At 58.2% G+C, this 24,476-nt stretch overlaps 1 protein-coding gene across 1 annotated transcript; it reads left to right on the top strand.

Moving 5' to 3' along the window:
* Positions 1-13,344: 13,344 nt before the first annotated feature.
* FAM181A (family with sequence similarity 181 member A) lies at positions 13,345-22,510 on the top strand. The gene is made up of 2 exons (XM_037504002.2): positions 13,345-13,443; positions 21,144-22,510. The coding sequence occupies exon 2, from the start codon at positions 21,230-21,232 to the stop codon at positions 22,106-22,108; it is 879 nt and encodes a 292-aa protein (XP_037359899.1). The 5' UTR covers positions 13,345-13,443; positions 21,144-21,229; the 3' UTR covers positions 22,109-22,510.
* Positions 22,511-24,476: the final 1,966 nt, after the last annotated feature.

Here is a 24,476-nt window from a genome sequence, read left to right as displayed (position 1 = left end):
GTCAAGATAAAGGCTGCCATTGCCAGCCTCCCCGTGGTGTCTCATCCATCTCCTCCAAGTGTCTCCTGCCATGTCCCCCAAGTCCCTGGCACAAACCAGAAGCAAGCAATTTGAGGAGAGAGCCGAGAGACTTCCCATCTGCCCCCTCACACGCAGCTGCCCCTGTCTGAACATCCTGCCTTGGTGTGGGGCATTTGCTGAGGCTGGTGAGCCAACCCCCACACGTGCTTGTTAACCAAAGTCTATTGCTTACCTTGGCCCTGCACTGTGAGATCTTGGACAAATCTCCTCTCCTTCCTGTCCTGCTTCCTACACTGCAGAACGGGGACGGGAAAATACCTACCACACAGGGTGGTTGTGAGACTCAGATGAGCTAGGATCCAGGCAGAAGGCGGACTGCGCGCGATTTTAAGCAATACCTGGACCTGGCTCGTGCCCCGCCTCTGCCCCTCCGCCCCAGCTAGCCCAAAGCAGACCTCTGTTTGTTGAATGACTTAATGAATGTGGAAAGGGATTCGCAGACTATAAAGTATGCAGGGCGTGCTGCACGCTCAGTGCTCGGTCATGGAGCTGAGCTCCCACAATGCCAGGAACCTCCAACAGCCCCTGTGGGGGGGGCCACGCAGCCCCCGAGATGAATGTCTGGTTTGCTTCTTCAGCAGCAAATCCAGACATTTTACTCATGGGAGTGAATGAGATAATGACAGTTTGAGCAAGAACCCTCCAGCTGGCAGGGGCTGCTGTGAGAGGCTACTCGGCCTGGACACTCCTTGAAGCTGGCCTGGGGGCCAAGGTGGCCATTAAGCCTGAGGTCACAGCCACGGCCAGGAGGAAGCAGGGGTGCAGGGATTGCATCCCTTGGGGCTCCAGCAGCACTGGGTTGGCAGAGGCCCAGTGGAGGTTCTGTTCTGCAGCCTGTCAGCTCACAGAAAAAGCCAAGTTCCCAGGCCAGGCAGACCTCACCAGGAGAGGCCAGGCAGCTCCTCTGTGCTGCAGGAGCTCTGGCAGTGGCCCTGTGACTGTGGGGCCCTCTGCAAGTTCCACCGAGATGAAGTGCAAGGGCTGGCTTGTCCCTGTGCTTCACAAAGGGACAGAGGCCCAGGGAGGAAGTGCCTGCCTCGTGACACGTAGGTCAGCCTGGAACTCAGGCCCTGGGTTTCCTGTCTCCCCCATCGTGGTTCCGGGATGGCTTCCAGGCTCCAGGAGTGGGCACTTGAGCTGCTCTACATTCGGCATGTTCTGGACTGGCCAGGGTGCTCTCAGCAGAGTGGCTGCTTTGCATGACTCATCACACTCCAGTCAAGAGAGACAGCAGGACCTGGGGTTGTGCAGTGCGCAGCCTGTGCAACTGTGCACAGCAGGCCTGGCCGGAGTCTGCTCCTGATAGACAGTGTCAAGGGCATCTCCAGAAGCGCGGCTCATGGGCAGTGCAGGTGCCCCCATTGTTCCTGTTTTGGTGTTTTCCTTAAGGAATGGGCTTGTGTCCTGGTTAGACAACTCAGGACGCCGTTCGGGCCAACTTCCTCCTCTCCCCTCATCCCTGCCCTCCAGGAGTTGCAGAGACTTCAGAGGTCCTGGGGGTTTCTGGGTCAAATCTGAGCTGCTTAGCATGAGTAAGAGCCCCTTCCAGATGCAGGCCCAGAGTTCCACCCCTTGCCCACCCTTCCCAGCCTTCCCTCACCCTGACCCTTGTAGTTCTCACTGAGCTTCCACAGGCCTCTGTCCCTTTTCACACTCTCAAGCTTTCTGGAGCATCCAGCCTCTCTATCCTGCTCGCCTTCCCGCCGTTGACGCCCCAGCTCAAAGGCCCCCTCCTCCCACGGCCGCCCCGTAACCCCCGTGGGACTGTAACTGGAAGTGCAGGAGTAAGTCATTCCCACTGTCCCAAGGCCGTCTCAACAGGATGAGCAGCACCCAGTTCTCTGCATGGTCACGTTTACTCTATCCTAGAACATTCTAGAAAGCCTATCACACGTGTGAAAGTGGTGTTTGTACAGGAATAGCTTGAAATGTGCTTTCACTTGCAGTCAGTCAGACACAGGCTCCAGGTTTGGGGCAGAGGTTGGTTAAGTGTTGTCACAAGCCTCAGAGCACCCCGGCATGCCTCCCCGAAGCGGGGTCACCCTGCAGGGTTGTAACAGTCACATGTGCACCTCCCTTCCGACCATGGGAGGGGTAGCCATGGCCTTCCTTCTGTCCTCCTGGGGAGTGTGGTGGGCGAGGCCCAGGTCAGACACCTCCTCTCCTCGAGGGTATCCTGTGCTGAGCTGCGGACACAGCCTGTGGGAGGGAGGACCCCGCTTGTGCGGCTGACTCTCCCAGGTGGGAAGAAGCTCCCAGGGAGCTGGCTGAGCCTGGCATTTGGGAGCTTCCGGGCCGCACCTCCAGAGGGTTTCACTTCCCATATCGTCTCTCCAGGTGAGTGCGTGAGTGGGGTGAGGCTCCGAGACAGGAGGCGCTGAGTCGGGACACACGTGGGCCTCTTCCTCCAGCCCTGTCCATTTTGAGACGTGGGTTTTCAGTATTCAGTGCAGTATATGTACAGCGAGGGGCTGTCAACCCGGGACACCCCACGTTCTCTGAGCCCCTGGGAATGAAGCCCTGGCTGTTTGGACCCTGAAGACTTGGCTGGCAATGCCTGGGGCCACCTACTGGCCACTACGGGAACTGCAGGAAGGGACCAGAGGCTACGCCAGCCCCCAGACCCCATCAGAGGGCCCCCCGAAACCCATCAGAAGGTTTGCTCCTTTTGATTTAGGTTTAGAAGTCTACATTCCCGGGGCATCTGTGCTCCAATGATGTTAGGGGTCCTTTTCTCCAGCTGTCAGTGAAGAGGCCAGGTGAGTTCTCAGGAGGCTCTAGAATCTTCTGTCATGACTAGGGGCAGCCATGACTTCGGGCTAGAATAATTCCTTTCCATCTTGAGATTCAGGACTTGGGGAGCAGTCCCAGACACTCGCTCTGGAAAATGTTCGCTCCCTTCATGGGGAAGAAGAAGACGTTGGATTCTCCTGCCTGCCTGTGCGCACCCGGCGATGTTTGAAGAGTTTCAAATTAAAGCATCATTGAAAACCGAGGCTACAAGTCCAGGATAAGGGGGGCAGGGCCGGGGCTGCTGCTTAATCAGGGGCCTAATGGCATTATGTCCGCGTTAGTAACAGGCCCCGCCTGCGCCAGGGCTGCTCGCTGCTCAGCCACCCGGACACCTTCCAGCTGACTGGGCTGTCCTGCTTTCCACCGCAGACCAGCCACGTCCGTTCTGTCTGCTTTCCGGAGAGTTGCTGTAGCTGGGGAAACAGGACAAAGGTGGGCTTCGTCTTTCTACAAGCCGCGTGTAGCAAAAGCTGCCCTGGGTTGTAACCTGGGAAGAAGGGAGGTTTATCTTCCACAAGATGCTGCGTGGGGGCCCCCAGCCCAGCCTCCCACCCTGTAGTTGGCCCCTAGTCCTGGAGGTGGGGCCCCCACATGCCTGAGGGGTGGGGGAATCCCTTACGCTGGCTCCCTCTTGCTTTCTGCTCTCTGACTCTCCTCCCGGGTCCCTTCCATTCACCCCACTTTACCAGAACCCCGCAGAGCAGGAGCCTGGCCGACCCCAGAAAGCAAAGGCTGAGCGTGACTCTGGGCTTTGCTGCACAGCACCCCCCCCCCACTCCCCGCCCCCGTGTGCTGCCCCTGGGCTCTGGCCTGTTCCTTTGCCTTATTTTAGTTTTGGGGAAATTGAACAAATAGAGAAAACATCCTAAAGGGAAAATGACAACTTCATGCCCCCGGGGCTCTGAATTCACCACTCTAGCACCTGGCATGGTAGCGTCCAGACTTTTTTTTTTTTTTTTTAAGAAAAATCACTTTCATTAAAAGCAAGCCGACTGTCAGAGTAAAGGCCCGGCAGCCACCGCCACCTTGCCCCACCCCAGAGTTCATCCCTGCTGGTAGTTCCCCGCATTAGTTCCCGGTCTTCGGGCCCTGTGGGTATTAAAGAAGCAAATCAAATGGTTTAGAAACACGTTCTTTTCCTTAAAAATACTCAGAATGCGACAGATACAGTTGGCATCCCCCGGTCTACCCCCTCAATCCCTCTGACACCCCTCTCCCCACGAAGGCTCTGCGGTTACTTTCAGGTCATGTTCCAGTCACGTGTTTTTTTTTTAGTGCATTTGCGTGTTTTTGGAAAACACACACCTGCTTTTGTTTCCTTTATCCAAGGCCGCTTTGTCCTTCTCACCTTCTTCCCTCAGGCTCTCTGGAACTCCAGTCCCCTGGAGCCGTCTTCAGCTAAGGAGCCTCCCTCCCTTCCCTCGCTCTCTCCCCCAGCAGCAGCCCCTCCTTCCACCCCTTCCTCTCTCTGGCTCCTTCTCCCTGGCCCCTACCCTTCGCCAGGCCTGTGTTGCGGCCTGTGTTCCCCGCCTGGCACTCCCTGACCTCCCGCTCCGGCCGCCCAGAGAGCCCCCACCACCTCCCTCCCGCCGGTGCTCAGCCCGCTGCTCCTGTGCTGTCCGCTTCCGCTCCTGCACTTATCACATCACCAGCCACGTATTTTTGGTTCCTCTCCCCTCCAGGCTGGGACGGCCTCTCTGTTCTTGGCATCTAGCCCAGTAGTGCTCAATGAGTGTGTGTAAATAAATGTGAATTAAGCTCTTTCAGTTGAGCCATTTTCCAACCCAGTTTGACTTGCACACCTCCAGAGACAGGGGGCTCACCACCTGCCTTCGGGTACAGCCAGTGGCCCCCCTAAGCGCTCCCTGTGGCAGCATGAGGGAGCTCTAGCAAAGCGTTGTGCCAGCTTGGCACGTGACATGGGGTGGTGGTGTTCTGGAGGGAGACAGCTGAGCGGCTTCCGTCGTGTGAGGAAGTGGGTCTCTCAAAGAGATGTGTGGAAGCTCTGGTAACTGTGAGTGTGACCTTACTGGAAATAGGGTCTTTGCAGGTCAGACTGGACTAGGTTGGGACCCTAAACCCAATGACTGGTGTCTTTATGAGAGAAAGGAGAGGGACACTTGGACAGAGACACACGGACACCCGGGGAGAAGCCACGTGCAGATGGAAGCAGAGACTGAGGTGATGCTGTCACAGCCACGGCTCGCCCAGGGTGGCTGGGAGCACCAGAAGCAAGGGGACGGCAGTGGGGGATTCTCCTCTAGAGCCTTCAGAAGGAGCAGGGCGCTGCTGAGATCTTGGCTTCACACTTCCAACCTCCAGAAGCGTGAAAGAAGACATTTCTTTGTCTTAAGCCAACTAGTTAGCCGTGCTTTGTTACAGGAAATGAAGACAGCTCGTTACGCAGCAACAGCTGACTGATACACTCACGGATCATTTCAGGGATGCCCCGTGATCTTGTCAGAACCAGTGAGCCCTGTGGAGGCTGCTGCCTCTTCTTCCCAGGCAGAGAGCTGTGTTCTGCACGAGTGCCAGGTCCTAAAGGGTAACACAAGTGCCGACTTGCACTCTGATGTGAGGCATCCGCTTCCCGGGGGGCTCTCTGGAACAGGCAGCTTGCACACGGCTAGAGTAGGAGGCTTCTTTGTGCTAGAGATCTTGGATGATTCAGTAGCTTCATTTGAACCACGTGCTTTTTCTCTTCCCTCATTTTAAATTCCTTATCTTATGTTTTAGAGTCACCAGTAAAGATGATGCCCTTGAAACCCTACACCCCAACCGCCCACCCCAGTAAACTCAGAACCCCCCACGCATGCTCTCTCTCCCTCTGTGACCTCACTGTACGGCCCACGAGTTCTGTGTCATTCCCAGGTCCTTTATTTTTTCAGTTTCCTGATGGTTATTGCTGAAGGGCATCTTACGATCATGATAAGATCCACGAGGACTGATCCAGCCACAACATTGGCTATTGATGCATTGGTTATTGATGCATTAGCTATTGATTGGCTAAGCCCACATACAACAGTCACCAACTTGTTTTTCTTTTCCCTTCCACTGTCCAGATGCAGATGACAAGGCTCTGGGACAGGAAGCAGCAAACCCAGGCCTATGGGCCTGTTTTTGCCTGACCACGGCTAAGAAAGGCTTGTACATTTTTAAAGGCTTGTAGGAAAATAAGAAGATGTGACCAAGACCCATAACACCTAAATTATTTACCGTCTGGCCCTTTAGAGAAAAAAGTTTGCAGCCTCCTGGCCTAGAGGATGGCAGAACTGCATGATGGAAAGAATCAGGATCCTGGAGCAAAAACCAAGACTGGCCACCAGGGATTTCACCTGAGAGTGAGCAACAGCTTTAGAGTTTGAGCCATTGTAACGGAATTATGGGTCTATTTGTCATTGCAGCTTCTCTTTGCCTAATGCAGAGACACAGTGGGGCTCTCAGACTTCTGGGAAAGAGATTCTCACTCTTACCTCCTAGACCTGGAAGTGAGAGGAGGTAGGGACAGAGCTGGTGTCTAGTCTGCCACAAGTGCTTCCCAGGACATAAGGGAAAGCCAGAGAGCAAACTGGTCCTAATGACTTGTCTGAGTCCTGGTCCACCATCCCTGCAGCTGGGCTGCTTTGGGCTTCTCAACACACAAGCACCACCGAGTGCCTCCTTTTATTTGAAACAGTTTGGGATTGTTTCGATTACACGCAACCAAAAGATTCCTAACTTATTTTTGTATTATTAGACTAATATCTTTAAATCTGCTGTCATTCATTCAGAAAAAGAATTAAATCATTCACAAAACCTTTATTAATTTTACAATGAACTGGTTTATACCTTCAACAGATAGACTTTCACAGTCATTTAAAGACCAGGGCTTGGAGTGGGTGCTCTGGTTTCGGGGTGCAGGTGGGGAGATGTTGAAGTGGGATACCAGTCAAGGGCCTGTCTTGATGAATCTGATAAAAGAAATGGGGGGTCTCTGTATGGATGTGAAGTGATCACTAAAATAAAGCAGACAAAGCCAGCCCCGACCGGTGGTCAGAAGGCGTGTTCTCACTATGTGAGCAAATGCAGGCGAGCAGGAAGGAGTGAGAGAAGGCGTGTCTCTGCGTGAACCCCTGCTGCGAGATCGTTTCTGGAAGGGCCTCTTTTGGGAATGGGATTCTGAGGTCAGAGAGGAAAGCGAGGGTCTGTATCCTGAACTAGGGAATGAGGTAGGGGCCTGGGCTTCAAGGAGAGCATGGGGGGCTCATGTGATGAGAAGTGGGCGGCTCTCATGGGAAGACCAGCTGCTCTGTAATTAGTTTCTCCAGGAGAAACAACGTCTCTGTTATTTCTGCCTAATTCTGGGCAACACTCCCATTTCATTCCTGTAGATAGTTCAGGAAGTGGCGAATGTTTCTCCTGAGCCTGCAGGGCCTCCACTGGCCTCAACTCAACACAACCCTTGTGCCAAGGTGACATGGCTTGCCTGCCTGAGCATCTTGGGGAGACCTGCCTGAGCATCTTGGGGAGACCTGCCTGAGCACCTTGGGGAGACCTGCCTGAGCATCTTGGGGAGACCTGCCTGAGCATCTTGGGGAGACCTGCCTGAGCATCTTGGGGAGACCTGCCTGAGCATCTTGGGGAGACCTGCCTGAGCATCTTGGGGAGACCTATCTGAACATCTTTACGTTAATCACTACCATTAATGATCCCTTTGGAGTATATTCCTCCCAGATATTTGCCAGGCACTACCTTTTACTTGATTTCACCTTTTCTTCTTTACTTTTTGCCTTTTAACACAAACAGGGCACACTCACACATAGTTCTGTATGTTTTTCATGGATGATTCATTGTGAGGTCCTTTAGGTCAGCACCTGGGTAGGTCATTCTTTTCAGTGACAGCAGAACATTCCATAGACCAGTGTGATCCAGCACACACAATCCAAGTGGGCTTTTTTGTCTTTGCTTTTGCTGTTGCAAACAATGTTTCTGCAGGCATCCTCATGCACAGGCCTTTGTGTCCATGCACAGATTTCTGTAGAACAGACTCTTGGAAGAGGAATTGCTGAGTCCAAGGGTAGACCCACTTCATATTTTAATAGATACTGCCAAAATCCCCTCCAGAAAGTCAATACCAATTTACACTCACATCAGCAATGCTTAAGAGCATCTATTTCTCCACACCCTTGTCAGCACTGGGTGTTATTAGACTTAAAAATAATTCTGACCTGCCTGATCATCTCATCCTTCAAACTCAGCTGCATTCTGGTTAAACTGGATCTTTAGGGCGGCCACCAGGCGCAGGAGCTTGGAAAGGGGGCATGTGCCTCCAGCCCCCAGCAGCAATAGTGTCCCTGACCCTTCTCAGCCAGGGGAGGAAAGACCCTCCCCAGACTGCTGAGTCCTGGATCCTGGACCCAGAGCACAGGCCTCTCAGCAGTACCTGCGCCCCGGGGCCAGGCTGGGGAGGGGATGCCCTGACCCACCAGGTCATCAGCCTCTGGCACCGTTTTTCTCCCTGCCCACCTGGGTGCGATCCCAGGCAATTTGGAAGGCAGCAGCTCTGTCCTGCTCTCTGCAGGGAGGGTGCACTGGGAGAAGGGCATACGCAGTTGGTTACTCACAGCCAAGGCCAGCAGAGAGCGCAAGACAGCGCTTCCTCCTGCGAGAAGGTCGGGCTGGGGAACATTCGCGCTTTCTGTGATGACCTGGGTGGCCCATTTAGAGGGGGGGCTGGCCCCCGCCTTCATGAAGACATGAATGAAGAATGAAACTTGGAAATTGCTTGTGATTTGTGTTGCCTACAAAAATAGGGAAGGGGCGACATTCGGACACTGCCATTCACCCCAGGCGTGGGCGCCGGTGCGGTGTGACTGTGGCCTCCTGGCGCCATTTGCACCAACTTTAACGTAAGAGCGCTGGATGGTCTCCAGGGCCCGGGCTTGCCTGCCTTGCCGTGTCCATTCGAATAGGCCTTGTGAGGGCAGGGGATGACTCCTGGGAAAGCCGCGGTAGGGGCCGGGGTGGAGGGAGGCGAGGGCCTGTCAGGGTCAGCCACAAAGTGGAGGCAGCAGGCGCTTGGGGACTCTCCAGAGGGATCCAGGAGCTCATGGAGACGGCCAAGGGCCCCAGGGCCTCGGGAGACACCCGAGCGCCGTGCTGAGACTCAGCGCCTCCGTGTTGGCAGGTGCTTAAGAATTTCCAAACTGCTTCCTGTTTTATTCGCGTGTGGGTTCTTCCATTCTACTCGGGGCACGGTAGAGACTATTGCTGCCATTTACAGATGGGGAGACCACATCCAGACAGGGGTCCTCCCAGAAGGGGTCTCCCTCCACGGCCTCTTGGGAAGTGTAGGCCTTTGCCTGGCCAGCTCCTTTGCATCCCATAGGGCTCAAGTGAGGGGTGTCGGCGCCCAGAAGGTTCTACCTTTAGCCCTCTATTTCCCAACCGCCATGGCTCAAAGCCTGCCTCGCCATCATCACGGCTGTGCCAACTATCCACTGACCACACTCTCAGGCCGCATCGGGTAGGTGGACCCACCTCTGCCCTCCTGCCTCCCTCCCACCCTCAGGTGCCAGCGCGTGTCTGTGGACAGCTGGGCAGGAGTGGGGGTGGATGCTAAGAGACAAGCCAACCACTGTAACCCAGAAACCAGATGTGAACCCCCTGCTTGGCAAAAACAGGACCCCAAGTCTCCCCAGGAAGAGGAGAATGGACAACCGGTGTGGGGTGGGGTGGGGTAGGCAGGGAAGGAGAGTGAGCAGGGGTTCTGGAATCCCTTCGAGGTGTGCGGGTGGGGAGGGGCTTTTCATCAGAATCCTGAAGGGGCAGGAGCACGCGTGGCCAGCCTGGGGGCCTGGAGCTTTCTGGCTGGCAGGCCCCGTCTTCAGACACCCAGGAGACCCTGCGCAGTTCCAAGGGTGCCCCCTTGTGGCCGTTTGAGGCCAAGGCTGAGTCCGAGGAGAATCTGCATTTCCTCCCCGGCTCCGGCTCAGAGGAGGGCGTGGGGCCTGGGGCCGGGGTTCTGGGCCTGACTGTGCCACGGGGGCTTTGGACAAGTCATTCCGTCTCTCAGCCTCAGTTTCCTTTTCTGATTACTACAGAGGTTGGCTGAAAAGAATGGCCCTCACCAGTGGAAACAGGACCACCTGGTGCCCGACAGAGGAGGAAACTGAGGCTCAGAGAGGTTAAGTGACCAGCCCTCGACCACCCAGCTGGTAAATGACAGAACTGAGGCTTGAAGCAGATCTGTGACTCCAAAGCGCCTCTCTCCTCTCCACGGTGCTTCTCGCGGTCTCTAAGTTCCTTCCATCGCCGAGTGTGGGTGGTCCCAGGTGCCTGCTGGTGAAGCCAGGCACACAGGACCCTAACGGCCCCCCACAGAGCAGCCATGACAGCAGCTACAGCCAGTCGATGGGACATTCGGGCCTGGAGTGACCTCGTGTGGGAAATGCAGTCTTTGCAGGCACCTGCTCCCTCAGCCCCGAGAGTAGGTCTCCGGGCACACTGACCCCAGAACTCCACTCTCGCCCACAGCCCCGTGCTGCCTCAGTTTACCTGGCAAACTTAGATTTGGGGTGGGCTGGCCGGGACCCGTGGCCTTGCCTAAGAAGTTTGTAAGCAACGCTCTCCATTATTTCCTGGGCTGCGGCATCTCCGTGGGGCTGGTCCCTGGGCAGATCCCAGCAAACAGCAGCAAAGAGCTCCCCCAACCCACGCGGGCCCCGTTTGGCTCTCGGGTCTCAATTTCTAATTGTGTGAATGTGGGCAAGTCACTCTGTGCCTCGGTCCTCCTCTGTAGAATAGGGCTCCTCAGAGGTCCCTGTGGTGAGGGAGCCTGAGCCCCCGGGTCTCCTTGCAGCAGAGGGGAAGCTCTGGCCTGGCGCGGTGATCCCAGACAGCACTGGCTCCTGGACGTTGCTCGCCAGAGCCCTGGGCCGGCTGGCGGAGCAGTAGAGGGGGCGCCACTCAATGCTCTCCTGCCTCTGCTGCGCCATGAGGGTAGCTCCCTGGCCTGCCGGGGATCAAACTCATGCTGCAGTGGCTGTTTCTGCCCCAGTGGCTGCAGATTACTTCATAGTGCTGCGTCTTAACCCCTTGCGCCACCAGGGTAGCCCCTAACTTCATATTTTCATACATTTAAATTACTATCTTCACTGAATTTAACTGACTGATGTTGAAAATAAACCCTGGAAGAATCGTGTGACCTGGACCATCTCTAGCTGCGCTTTTCCGCGTGGAGAGCGCATCCTCTCTGCAAGTATGTGAACTACTGCCGGTTCTGCACCCCGACTGTAGAGCAGCTTCCTCAGTCTTTGTCATATGATGAGACTTCTATAGGATGGAAGTGGGGTAGGGCTTGCCTGAACCTGGGCCGGGAGTTTCTGGGGCCTGCGTCCATTCTTACCGGCCTCCTTGGGGGAGACCTAGCAAGAGAATTTCCAGAGACCCAGTTCCAAGGCAAAGGAGGCCCCGATGGAGACCCAGAGGGGTGCGGCTGGCAAAATGCTGTGAAGGACCAGGTGGTAAATATCAATACTCTGGCGTGAGCGCCCCCCGCGTCTGTGGCGGTTCTGCACTCTCCGCGCGGGGTGGTGAGGCTGTCCCCACGGAGACTTGACTTACATGACAGGGGAGAGAATTCCAACGAGAGGGAGCAGCAAGTGCCAAAGCCCCAAAGTGGCCTCACACAGGCCACGTGGACCTGGCTGCTCCGGGAGGGGCTCCTGCTGGATCACAGGCAGGTGGTAGTAGATCCTCTTTAAAAGGACCGCAGGCTGCTGTGTGGACCCGGCTTGGAGCCCCTGGACCGTCCAGGTGAGGTGAGAAATGGAGGGAGGCTGGTGCAGGTGGCGCGAAGAGCTGGTGGGCTGTGCACAGATTCTGTGTGGTCTGCGAGAGGGGTGGGGGGTGGGCTGATGGGTGGGGGTGGGCTGATGGGTGAGCAAGGAGCAGAATCAGGGACCACACATGTCTAAACTGGGACTCGTCGCGCTCAAGCTCTTGGTCGGTCTTATAAGCCGGGTAGACACAAGGCCTCCTTGGCACCCATTTTCTCTATGATCCCAGCAGGCAGCAGGAGAGAATTGTCTCCATTTTACAGCTGAGGAAACTGAAGCCTGGAGCGGTGGAATCCCCTACCCAGATTGGCAGATGCAGGACTAAGGCTGTAGACACAGACTGAGTCCAAACCCCTGCTCCTCGGCCGCCAGCTCAGTGAGAAGGGACAGAGCCTCAGCGTCGTGACCTGCCCCATGGGAAGGACAGTGCCCGCCTCAGGAAATTTTATTTATTCACTTGTTTGTTTATTATTAAGGATTAATTGAAATGGCAGGTGTAAAACTCTCTGCACATGTGGTATTTAGGAGGCTCAGATGCCCCTTTCCATCCGGTTTGGGGAGGCAAGGGCTCCTCTCTGGGCTCAGGGGGTGTTTACACAGAGCCGCGAGGGGGCGCTGTGGCCAGGAGGGCCGAGTTCTGAGAAGGCACCTGCTGTCCACAGGCTGGGTCGTGAGATCCTGGGAGGCATGGAAGCCAACCAGTCATTCGCTCCACAATCTGGGCCAGCCAGCCAGCCACCCATCCACCCACCCACCCATCCATCCACCCACCCATCCACCCATTCATCCACCCACCCACCCACCCATCCACTCACCCACCCACCTACCCACTCACCACCCACCCATCCACCCACCCACCCACCCATCTATCCACCCATCCATCCATCCATCCACCCACCCACCCACCCATCCATCCACCCACCCACCCACCCATCCACTCACCCACCCACCTACCCACCCACCACCCACCCATCCACCCACCCACCCATCCATCCACCCACCACCAACCCATCCACCCACCCACCCACCCATCTATCCACCCAGCCACACATCCACCCACCCACCCATCCACCCACCCACCCATCCATCCATCCAACCACCCACCCATCCACCCACCCATCCATCCAACCACCCACCCATCCACCCACCCATCCACCCACCCACCACCCACCCACCCATCCATCCATCCACCCATCCACCATCCATCCTCACACCCACCCACCCGCAGACATTTCGTGTGCTCTGCATGCAGATGCACGTACGGCCCAACCTCTCTTACTAAACTGCTCTGACCCCACTCCCCGCAGCGACCCCTCCTCTCCAGTCTACCAAGCGTCTCACTCTCTCCATTCTCCTCATGCCTGCCCACCCCCACTTGTTGAAGCCTGAGCTCTGGCCTGGACAGTGGGGGTACTTGGGCTAGGGTGAGCCACTGCCCTTCACGGGGAGTCTGCCTCCTTGGTTAAACCTCAGGGGTCGAGTCACCAGAAACCCCCTGACTTTGCATCCTCTGATCTGGACCTGGATCCAGGGCCCCGGCACAGCCAGCCCAGCTCCCGCCATCCTCGGAAGGCATCACTAGCTGAGCAGGCCTCCTGCCTCCAGGCCTCAGAATCTTCCCACGCGCACCTGCCAGCCATCACCAATCAAATCCGAGTTGGCAGTTGAGATTAAACGGACTTCTCCCTCCTGGCCAGCCCCGGGTGGGGTGAAGACACTTGTCAGAAAGGTGCCAGAGGATCCAGCGAAGGTGAGGACACGGGGCAGAGGGCAGGGAGGTGGGATGGGGCCCCTGGGTACCCAACGGGCACAGGGACGCTGCTGCTATGCCATTCCTGTGGCTTCATGGGCAGCTTTTAGACGCGGCCTGGAGTAGGCGGAAGGTGGAGGAGCGGCACTGGCAGGGGAGCCAGACTCCGCGGGGCCTTCCCTCGGAGGATTCGTCCTCGTTCCCCACCCTGCAGGGAGCTTCTGTTAGTTCCACTTGTTTACTTGTCTCTGATTGTTTTATTTTCTGTTGCGGTAACAATGGTTCCTGACACCATGATTTGGGGGACAGGTTCGCACCTCAGATGTAGCCACACCACACCCACCGCCAAAGCCCCCATAATCCTCCACCACTGTCCTCTGGGCCCCTCCACCCTCCATTGTACCCCGAGATTTCTAGTGTTTGGTTTTGTCAGCTACTTTCTTTTGCTTTTATTTCACATACGAGTGAAAACACCTGCATTTGCCATTTTCCTCCGACTCACGTCCCTTGGCATCGCTGAAGGGGCAGGAATGACACAGGGCAGGTTTTCTGACCCAGCAGACCGGGTAAAGCAGGATTCAGAGTCCTCAGTGGCATTTGCAGGTCTTTTATTTAGATCTACCAGGCACATGGCAGGCTGGGGGCTGGGGGGCCGGGAGGCTGGCAGGCCTCCCAGCCCCCAGCAAATCCTCACTCTACCTGGGCTCTCTGGTCTTCTCTCTGCTTCTCTTCTTCTCTCGGTTTCTCTTTCTCTCAGCTTCTCCCGGCGTCCCCGTGACGCTGCCCTTAAAAGCCCAGTCTTAGCCCAGGTGAATCCCATCTCCCTAGGCCCACACCCCACTCCAGGTGCCGCCATCGGGCATGCATTCAGAACCGCAGGGATCCATCATCCATCCTGATGGCGGGAGGACGGAAAAGCCTGATACCTCTTCCCCTACCCTACAATCGCCCTCTCCAGTTCCGTCCAGGGTGCTGCCAATGGCGAGAGGTGTGGTTTTCTCTATCTGCGTAGGTGAGCAGGTTGAGAACAGGTGGAATACTGCAGACGCAGACAGGGGGGTGCTTTGGCATGAGATTAATCACACAATCATATAAACTGGACTCCGGCTTCACCCAGCGGCAGGGTCTTGGGCGAGCCACATAGCCCGTGCCTTGGTGTCCCCATCTGGACCGTGACCGTGCTGCCTTGCATGAAGACGCTGACACAGCTGAGCTTCAAGGTGCTCTCGCACCTAGGAGGAGGTCGATTCCCCGTTTGCTAGGCCCACGGTGTCCCATTGGCTCCCTTAGCTGCAGGACGCCTGGCACATGGTAGGGGCTCAGTCCGTGCTTTGGAACCATCAAGCACAGGCCCCGCTTGGAAGTCCCACACTGCCTTCCCTGTCCCCACATCACCCAGGGGAGAACTGACAATTGGGGTTATTGGGAGGCCCACCCATGTCCCAAAGTTGGGGCGCCATTTCTGCCCCAGGTATTTCTGACACCAGAGCGCCTCCTACCCCACTCCCCCGCCTCCTAGAGGGATGGGCTTCACCCTTCACAAGTCCCTAAAGTGTCCCCATGTCTCAGGTACTGCCCAGCCCCCCAGTAGAAGACAGATGGGGTAGCCTGTGACATGGAGAACTGATTCTGACTGAAGGAACAAATTCATCCCCAGTCCCAAAGCGGATGACCTGTGTGCCGAGCCAGGCTTGGTGGGGGCGCTGGCAGGTGAAAGTGAGACCAGACCCCACCGCTGGTTGCTTCTGTCCCTGCAGTCAGGTGTGGGGCCTCGCTGAGTGGGGTTATGACTTCTTGGGGTCTCCTCTGCTCCAAGGCAGCAGCATTGGCTGTGAGGTGAGACTGCCAGGCCGGGAAGCCCTCGGTCAGCCCGGCACCGGAGGGGTTTATTTCAACCTGATGCTTCCCTTTGCAAGGAGGTAGGAAGCCGGTCCATCCTGATGATGGCTGACAGCATGCCTGGGGCTAGCCTGTGATGGAAACACCCCATTACGTAAGGGGGTTACATAAACCATCTTGTGATGTCGCTGGCAGAGCTGCTGAACCGACAGGGCCTTGTATGTCGTTTGCAGTCAGACCGAACTTTTCAGGCTGGGAGAGGCAGGGAGGGCTGGGGCAGGTGGGTGGCCACTGGGCTAGCAGGGCCCCTGGGGGGCGTCTGGCCAGCCAGGCTCGGTTGTCAGCAGGAGCCACCCTGACAGTGGGCTCCTCCCAGGCCTGGGTCTGGCAGGTACGTCCCAGCCCCTGCTCTGCCATCCGCTGACCAGAGCACCTCGGCAGCTTCCTAGTTGATTTGTGCCTCAGTTTCCATATCCAAAAAGTAACCTTAGAGGCTGGGGAGAAACTGTGGCTCCCTGCAGGGTCCCGACTACTTACCCACATGGGTCAGTGGGCAGCTGGCTGGCTCCAAGCTCCGGACTCCACTCGGTGGTCAGGTCGGCCTGGGCAGCCGTCTTGGCCCTGCTGCTGCCCCCTCTGCCTCCTTGGGTGACTCGCCACTGCTGTCTGGGCCTTACTTTCTTCACCTCTAAAATGGGGAGGTGGCCTGCCTCTGGGGACTGAACGTCTGACAAAAATGTGAAATTTTCCTTTAAGCTCATGTGTAGCTATTTAAAAGATGAATGGTCTATGGGCCTCCCCTGGTGGCACAGTGGTTGAGCGCTGGGCTGTGAAGCTGCCCGCAGCGTCTGCAGCACCGGTTCATCCCCAGCCAACGGCGAGGGTCCCACATGGTGCGCAGACCTCTCCTGCCGCCCGCTGCTCCCCTCAGCAGTGTGTTTCGTCAGTCTGCCTGCTCTGCTCCCCGCTCTGGCTCTGGTGAATTCTCTCACCCTCCCGCGCTTCTGACTGTACCCAGTGCTTGTATAAATGAATAAATAAATCTTTAAGAAAAAAATAAAAGATGAATGGTCTAAAAACCCTTCTCTCTCTCTCTCTCTCTCTCTCTCTCTCTCTCTCTCTCTCTCTCACACACACACACACACACACACACTCACACTCACTCACTCGCTCGCTTGCTCCATTGAAGATTCACTTTACAGCAATCAAGCAGTCGCCGCCCAGATGCCCCAGGCCCCCTGGCCTGGCCAAGCCTGTCATTGCCGCTCATTCCTCTTGCGTCTGCTTTGGCTAAATTCTAGAAGGGGATTGATTATGTGTGACGACATGAGAGATTGTGGTGAGTGGCTGCAGTTTTTTCAGGGCACAAGGAGAGTTAGGGTGTCATTCTGTCTTGCTGGTTGGGCATGTGGCAAGAAAAGGGCATGTGGCAAGCACCCTGTCAAAAGACAAATTCCATCTCTCCTCCAAAAGTCTCCTTAGGGTCAGGGGAGCCAGCTCAGCAAGCCCTCCTCTATGCCCCCTGGCACCTCGAGGGTACTTGCTGACTGGTGTGAATAAATCTGAGGTGGGATGAACACAGCAGCAACAACAGGTGGTCAGGAAGGCGCCTCAAGTTCAAGTCAGCACAACTCAGTTGCCTGGCAGGCGATGGGACTTGAGACAGCACCTCCTGCTCTCCAGGCTCCTGCCATCCCATGGGCGCACAGGCTGTCTGTGAAACACAAGAGTCCCTTGCTAAGGCCTACTCTGTGCCAAGGCCTTTCTAGAGACTGGAGTATAGGCGAACCAGCAGGCAAGCTCCCTGTTCTTGTGAAGCTCACCTAGGTAGGTGGAGGTGGGTGGGCAGATAGGGCATATACTACAAAATGACAGGAACAGTTGTTTCCAGTCCACTGAATACATTCAGTTCAGTGGAATGGACACAGCATTTAATTCATGAAACATTTGGTGAGAAGGTACTCTGGGCCAGCTGTCAATATGGGTCAAATTATAAGAGGTCTTCTGTATTAAACCAAGGAGGTTAGACTTCCGTTTAAAGCCATGGAGGAAGGTGTCATTAATAATGCTGGGAGTTGGTGGAAGGCTTGCTGGAGGAGGAGATGTTTTGAACAGGGCTTCTTCCCTCAATTCTCCCAGAGCTGCAGTTCCTGCATTCCTGGGTTGGAGGTTGAGTTACACTCTAAAAGAAGGGTAGAAGAACTGAAACTAGGATTTGTGTAGAAAATCTGGTCTGTGATTCTTTCAAACCTGACAGTACTTAGGCAATGGCTGGCACATGGTAGGAGCTTGGGGAAGCGGCAAGGTGCCACCGTGGGATGGGCGGGAGCTTGGCTTGCCGATAGGTTTGCTGCAGGTTCAAGTTCCACCAGTTAGCAGCTGTAAGGCCTTGGATGAGTAACCTGAGCTCAGCTTCCTCATTTGTTTTTGTTTATTTTTAAAAAGATTTCTTTATTTATACAAGAACCGGGGTACAGGCCAGAGTTGCGGGGGGTGAGAGGATTCACCAGAGACAGAGTGGGGAACAGAACAGGCAGACGGCGCGAAATCCACTGCTGAGGGGAGCAGCGGGCGAGACAGGAGAGGTCTGCCGCGCCATGTGGGATGCTCGCCGGCCGGCCAGGATCAAACCCCGCTGCTGAGGCTGCGGACAGCTTCCAAGCGTGGCGCTCAACCGCAGATGCCACCAGGGAGGCCCCAGGTTCCTCGTTTGTAAATGACATCAGTACCTTACAGAGCTGCCCGAGGGCAGGTGGGGTCTTTCCGGGGTGATCATCGACCCTGGCTCTTGGCACATAGTGTCCGTTTCCTTTATTCCACTTCCTCTCCCCTGTCTTCCTCCTGCTGCTCCCTTGCGTCCCCCTTTCCTCCAAGGGTCTTTGGTAGAAAAACCGCTCATGGTAACAGCTGTGGAAAGACTTGGAAGCTGTGATTCCCGGAGGCTCCCGACCTGGTGTGGCTTCGTTACTGGCCGAGAAGCGAGGGGATGACACCGCACAGGCAGGCCCGGGGTGGCGGAGTGACTCCAGGGTCAGGCGTGGAAGCTGGGAGGGAGCAGCGATCCCGATGGGGAGCTGGAGAATGTCTCCGCGCTCTTCGGAGGAAGGTGTTCCAGGGAGGGGCCGGCAGGAGCAGACGGGAGAGTGTGGGAGGTCAGGGCGGGTGGGGCTGCACCGTTTGAGGCAGGCTCCCAGCAGAGAATGACCACGGAGGTGGTGCAGTGGGCTGGTGCTGGGTGATGGGTGGTTTTGACCCCCTGTGTGCCCAGGCCCCCAGGCAGCAGGCGGCTGGAGTCTCACCTGGGGCCGTAGGACACCAGGACGTTTTCTCCAGTCACTTGTGCAGAGCAGTTTGGAGCAGAAAGGAAACCTCTAGAACCAGTCAGGGTGGGCTCGGTGATGCTGCAGAAACAAATAACCCCCAAATCTCAGGAGCGTCAGATGAAAATGGTTTCGCTCTTACCCGGGAGAAGGCCGCTGCGGATGAAAGCTACTGTCGGGGACTCGAGATGGCCGGTGATCCAGGCCACCCCTGCCCGAGGACACCTCCATCCGAGGCCCTGCTTCCCTGACCCCACAGCAGGGCCTGGGAGGCACCGCTTCTAAATGCCTCCACTGAGTTACCGGGCCCTTCATTCTGCTTGTAGGCGCCCTCGGGCCAGCGGGGAGGTGGCTTGGGGCCAGGACGCGGTGGGCAGGCGCCTCGTGCCAGCAGTAGCTGTCCATTGGCCAGCGAGGAGGGGGTGGGGCCACCGCTCCTGGGGGAGCCCCTGGCCCCGTCCTCCCTGCGCTCCCAGTCTGAGGGGGTGGACTTCAGAGAGGCGTCCTTGGCATTTTGGGTTGTCGGTGTCGCCAAGGGGCGGGTTGGTGTGTAGCTCGGGAGGCAGGACAAGGTGACAGAGGAGGGGAGCGGAGAAAGAGGAAGACGAGGAGCAGGAGAAGAGGGGAGAGCACGAGGAGCGAGGGGGGAGGCCCCCTCCACCCCCCAACCGGCTGCCATGCCAGGCATTTCCCAGGCTGCTCCTTCCGCCCGCGGCCTCACCTTGCGTCTGGCCAGCCGTGGGCAGGGCCAAGGGCCGGCTCTCGGCTCCCTCGCTCGCTCAGAGCGGCCCTGCTTGCGGCCCCGCCGGCGTTGGCACGGTGACAGTAGCCAAGTGTGCAAACTTGTGCCATTGTCCCCAGGCCGGGGGGAGCCATGGAGACTGGCTAATATGACACAGGAAAATGTTTGCTGATGGCAATTCTATGGGCTTTGTCCACCTCTTTCTCCATCATGACGACTCGATTTAAGTCCCTAACTGTTTGACTACAAATGCAAGGGGACCGTGCAACGCCAACCTTTTGTCCGGCCGCGCTGAATGGGCAATTCAGGCTTTGTGCAGCTCAATTGAGGAAGCAAACATAAAGACAAGATTCCTGAGAGCTCCGGCAACCTTCCCATGGATATCCCGGCACCTCGTTAGGCGTCCTCGCCCGGCCACCTTTCCAGCAACATCGGTGTGCCGGCCGCCCTCGGAGGCCTCCAAGTGCTCAGAGAGAGAGACAGAGAGAGGCTGAGACAGAGAGAGACTGGGCGGGGGGGGGGGGGGTGGGGGGGAGAGAAGTGAGAGAGGACAGAGAACACCACTCAACACTCAAGGGCAGCGGGAAAGCAGCCCGCCCCGGCTTACCCTGTCCGATTGTCTGTCTGCACTGGAGCATGGAGCTGGTGTCTTTGGGGAGGTTTGCAAGCCCATCTCTTCTGGGTCCAGCCCCTCCTCGACCCTGGACTTTTTAAACACACACACACACACACACGCACACACGCACGCACGCACACACACCCCTCGAGAAACCAGGGAACCGAGGTCAAGGGGAGGAGGGCCCTGGAGGCCGGGGGGAGAGCAGGGCTGAAGGGTAGAAATTTACCGGGAAATGATTGCATTTGGGAGCTGTCTTTTTTGTGATGGTCCCCATGGTGACAATTTGTGACGGCAAAGAATGTGGGAACGGGGCGCTGCCGCCTGATTGGGATGCTTTGTATCTGGAGAGGCGCTCCTGATTGGCCTGAGGGGCCCCCCAGCTCCGGGGACTCGTCCTCCATTCAGCCCACTCGAGGGCTGCACCAGCCTGACGGACGGAGCTCGCCGGCTGCGCTGGGCCCGGCCCAGGTCTGCGGCGGGAACCTGCCGGGCCACGTTGGCGGGGGCCCGGGGCCTGCACCCTTGGTCAGTGTGGAGCTGGGCAGCCGTGGCTGGACTGGGTGGGGGCCGGCTGGGGCCTGTGGGAGGGCCAAGGTCCGGCGGGTGGTGGCCGAGCAGGCATGAAATTGCTGCAGATGCTTCTAGGGGGGAGTCCCCACGGCCCGCCGCCTGCCATCAGCCTGCCAGGCAGGCCGGGCTGGAGTGCCAGACAGGGGTCCTCCTGTCCTGCCTGGGGGTGGAGCGTGGGGCCCGAAGAAGGGGGGGTTGATGCCAGTAGGGCTGGGGCTGGGGTGGGAGGAGCAGGGCACCACCAGGGAGAAGGGGGCTTGGCCTGGCTTTAAAGCTGAGCTGTCCCTGCAGCTGAGAAACTAGCTGGCAAGTTGCACCCGCTGGCAGCATGGTGTGGGGGAGACTTGTGCCCCAGCATCAGCAATGCCACTTGTAGCTGAGTCACCTTGAACAAGTGGCCTGACCTCTCTGAGCCTCAGCTGCTCCTGGGCACAGCAGGCCCACGGAGATGAAATGAGGTGCCGTGGGCACCTGTCCCCCCCGGATGCGCTCATTGGCTCGAGCGGGCGTCCTATGACCCAGGTCTCTGGCAGGGCTGAGGGGGGTGGGGCCTGGGGGTGCTGGGCTGTGGCTGCCCGGGGAGGCTCCAATGCCCCACTGTGGCCTCCAGGTCAGCTCTGTGCACTTCTCTGGAGCCGCCTGCCACCAGCCAAACCGCCCTCTTCATGGAAAGCCCCGAGCAGCGGCCCCCTGGTGATGGCATCCGACAGTGACGTGAAGATGCTGCTGAACTTTGTGAACCTGGCGTCCAGTGACATCAAGGCGGCCCTGGACAAGTCCGCGCCGTGCCGCCGCTCCGTGGACCACCGCAAGTACCTGCAGAAGCAGCTCAAACGCTTCTCCCAGAAGTACTCCCGGCTCCCTCGGGGCCTCCCCGGCAGAGGCGCTGAGCCTCACCTGAAAAGGGGCCCTGAGGACCGGCCTGGGAGGCTGCCCCTCCACTCTGGCCCCGACTCCAGCCCCAGTGGGGGTGGGGGCTGCCAGGAGAAGGCTCTGGGGAACCCCTACGGGGAGGAATGTCTCTCTAAGGAGCAGACCCTGCAGGGGCAGAATCCAGAAGCTGCCAGGCCTGGCCAGGTGCCCATGAGGAAAAGACAGCTGCCCGCTTCCTTCTGGGAGGAGCCGAGGCCCACCCACAGCTACCCCGTGGGGCTGGAGGGGGCACTGGGCCCTAGGGAGGGACCTCCCTATGAGGGTAAGAAATGTTGCCAGGGCTTGGAGCCCTTGGGGTCTGAGACAGTCCCGGGGCCCCTGTCCCCGAGGGCACTGGCTGACAAGGAGCCACTCAAGATGCCTGGGGTCTCCCTGGTGGGCCGAGTCAATGCCTGGAGCTGCTGCCCCTTCCAGTACCATGGACAGCCCATCTACCCGGGCCCTCCCGGGGCCCTGCCACAGAGCCCGGTCCCCAGCCTGGGCCTGTGGAGGAAAAGCGCGGCGCCCCCCGCGGAGCTGGCCCACTTCTGCAAGGGCATGGACGGCCTGGGGCAGAAAGTGCACAGACCCGTGGTTCTGAAGCCCATCCCCACCAAGCCGGCCGTGCCCCCGCCCATCTTCAATGTCTTCGGCTACCTCTAGCCGGGCTGTGGGGAGCCTGGGCACCCACCTCTGGCCCACAGGGTGCTGGGGCCCCGAAGCTCCCCTTGTGGGGAGCGGGCTAGGCAGCGGTGTGGCCCCTCAGAGAGCTTCCTTGGCGCGGACGGGCGGGCAGGGCAGGAGCGGGCCGGGCCTTCTCAGGAAGTCCCGAGTCTGCCTTGCAGCCTGGGGCGCTGTGGGGCAGGGCTCGACGGCCCCTCCCAGCCTCCTCAACCCAGCAGATCCCCCTGTGGTCCCCGCGCCGACCTCAGGGGACGGGGCCTCGCCCCGAGCCGCGCGTCTGTCCACCTGCCGCCCACCGTGTACGCCGACCTCAGTTGCTGTTCTTTTTTGTTCTTTGTAAATATTAAGAAGTTAAAAGAATAAAGACATTTCTTTTGCAGTTTCCACATCTCGGGTGTCCTGAAGTTGCTGGGCGAAGCCTAGGGAGGTTCTGGCTGTGCCGGCCCAGGGCGCCGTGGAGGCCAGGAGCGACCCTGGGAGGTCGGGGTGGGCACAGGGTGAGCTCAGCTCAAAGTGGGGAGGCGCGACCAGCTCCCAAGGAAGGGCACTCTGGCTCCTGGGTCAGAGGACCGGGCTGGGCAAGGCCAGGATCCCGGGGTGCAGAGGCCCCTGGAGAGTCGGGGGGCTGCTGTGGAGAGGCAGGACCTGGGGCCTGGTTCTGCTGCGGATGCAGGGCCGGCTCCTCCACTCCCCCCTCTCAGAGCCTCCTGCACCACCTGCAGGACGGGGGTGGGTGGAGAATGGCCCCCCCGATCCCGCCGAGGCCACTTCCACGCCACTTGAAGCCTCAGAGCAGAAGCCAAGGTCATGCCCGACCCCAGCCGGCGAGAAAATCAGGTCAAAGGGGGGCTGGGCCCCTCTGGACAAAATAATGAGTCGTTTGACCAGAGGAAGCAGTCTTGGGTTCTCTGCCCATCGCCAAGAAAAAGGAGGAAGGGCAGACGCGCTCTCGCTGATTCAGGTGCCGCGGTTCCTGGATCGCCTGCTGCAGGGGCTCTCCCAGAGCCTGGCACACCAGGCGCCCCACAAATGGAGGACGCCGGCCTCTGCCGTGACTCTACAACAGGGGGACACGGATGGCAGGGAGTGGCCCTGGGATTTGCTCTCATGGTGCCCAACTAGCGAAGCCCCTGGAGGGGCCTCCCCCTGCCCGCGGGCGCAGGGAGAGTGTGGATGTGGCTCCACGGCAAGACGGCGGGGGGCCGGCGGGGGCTGGGCGCTGTTGACCCGAAGCACAGCTCTCCACGGGTCTGGTTCCCGGCCAGTCCTGGCCGAGCACTGGGGCGCCCTGATAAGCAGCGACATTGAACAGGTTCATCTCCCTCTGTGCCTCAGTTTCCTCCTCTGCAAGCAGTGGACTTGATAAGGAGAGCAAGGATCGGCCGCATCATCTCGAGGTCCTGGGCCCCTCCTTTGGCTCTCGGCCATGGATGGCCTCAGAAGCCTCGAACACAGGGCTCCGGGGTTAGCGCTTGCAAAGGGCCCTTCCTGCCCTGCCTGTTTTCAGCCCAGGATTGCCCTGGAGTGGGGCATCCACGTGGAGGGGCAGCTCACTAAGGGCTTGGAGGCCACGTGACAAGCTGAGCCGTCTGAGGACGGGGCAGGGAGTCCTCTGCCGGCAGCCCCATCGCAGGCTGCTGTGGTCTGAAGGTGGGGGGTGGCCTCTTCTCCCGGGCACTCCAAGACTCCGGCCTCGGCATGGATCACTCTGGTGGGGTGTTACAGGGTGTTAAAGCTCTAATCGGAGCTCAGGGTGTTTAGGCTCTAATCTGACCTCAGCTACCTACCTGCCCGCTGTGTGACGCTGGGCAGCTTCCTTAACCTCTCTGTGCCAGTTCCTTCGTGGGAAAAACATAAAACTGAGCCTGCCTGCTTTGGGGTCGTTGTGGGGGTGGCATTCTGAGTACTGCACGAGTGGGGGACAGCTGCCCCCACCAAAGCCCCCATCCCGGTTACCCGGTGGCCCCCGTGGGGCCTGCTGCGCTGACATGTCAGTGTTTATGGACTTGGCTACCCAAACGCTGGGCACCTCAATCTCCTTGCCAAGATGAGGCACAGCAGAAACTCGGTGCCACGAGTCCCCACGTGGAAGCAAGTTGGGGAAACACACACAGGAGACTCCATTCCTTTTTTTTTTTCTTTTTAAGCAGCACAAGCAGTAGCAGACGCTCTGTGCGTGGGACACAGAACAGTGAACTCTGCTGGTTGTCCGTGAGATGGGGGCTCCCCTCTGCCCAGTCTCAGCCCCCACCGGCAGGTCAACCGTGCTGGCCCTCGTGAGTGCTCCCGGCAGGCTCCCGGGGTGTTTGGTGATTCTGGGGGAGCAGCCCAGGCAGAAACCCACCCT

Source organism: Talpa occidentalis, unplaced genomic scaffold (genome assembly GCF_014898055.3).
Source record: "Talpa occidentalis isolate TD23 unplaced genomic scaffold, MPIMG_talOcc4v2.1 talOcc4.11, whole genome shotgun sequence".
In the NCBI taxonomy this organism is placed as follows: Eukaryota; Metazoa; Chordata; class Mammalia; order Eulipotyphla; family Talpidae; genus Talpa; species Talpa occidentalis.
This window is presented reverse-complemented; position numbering and strand designations above follow the sequence as displayed.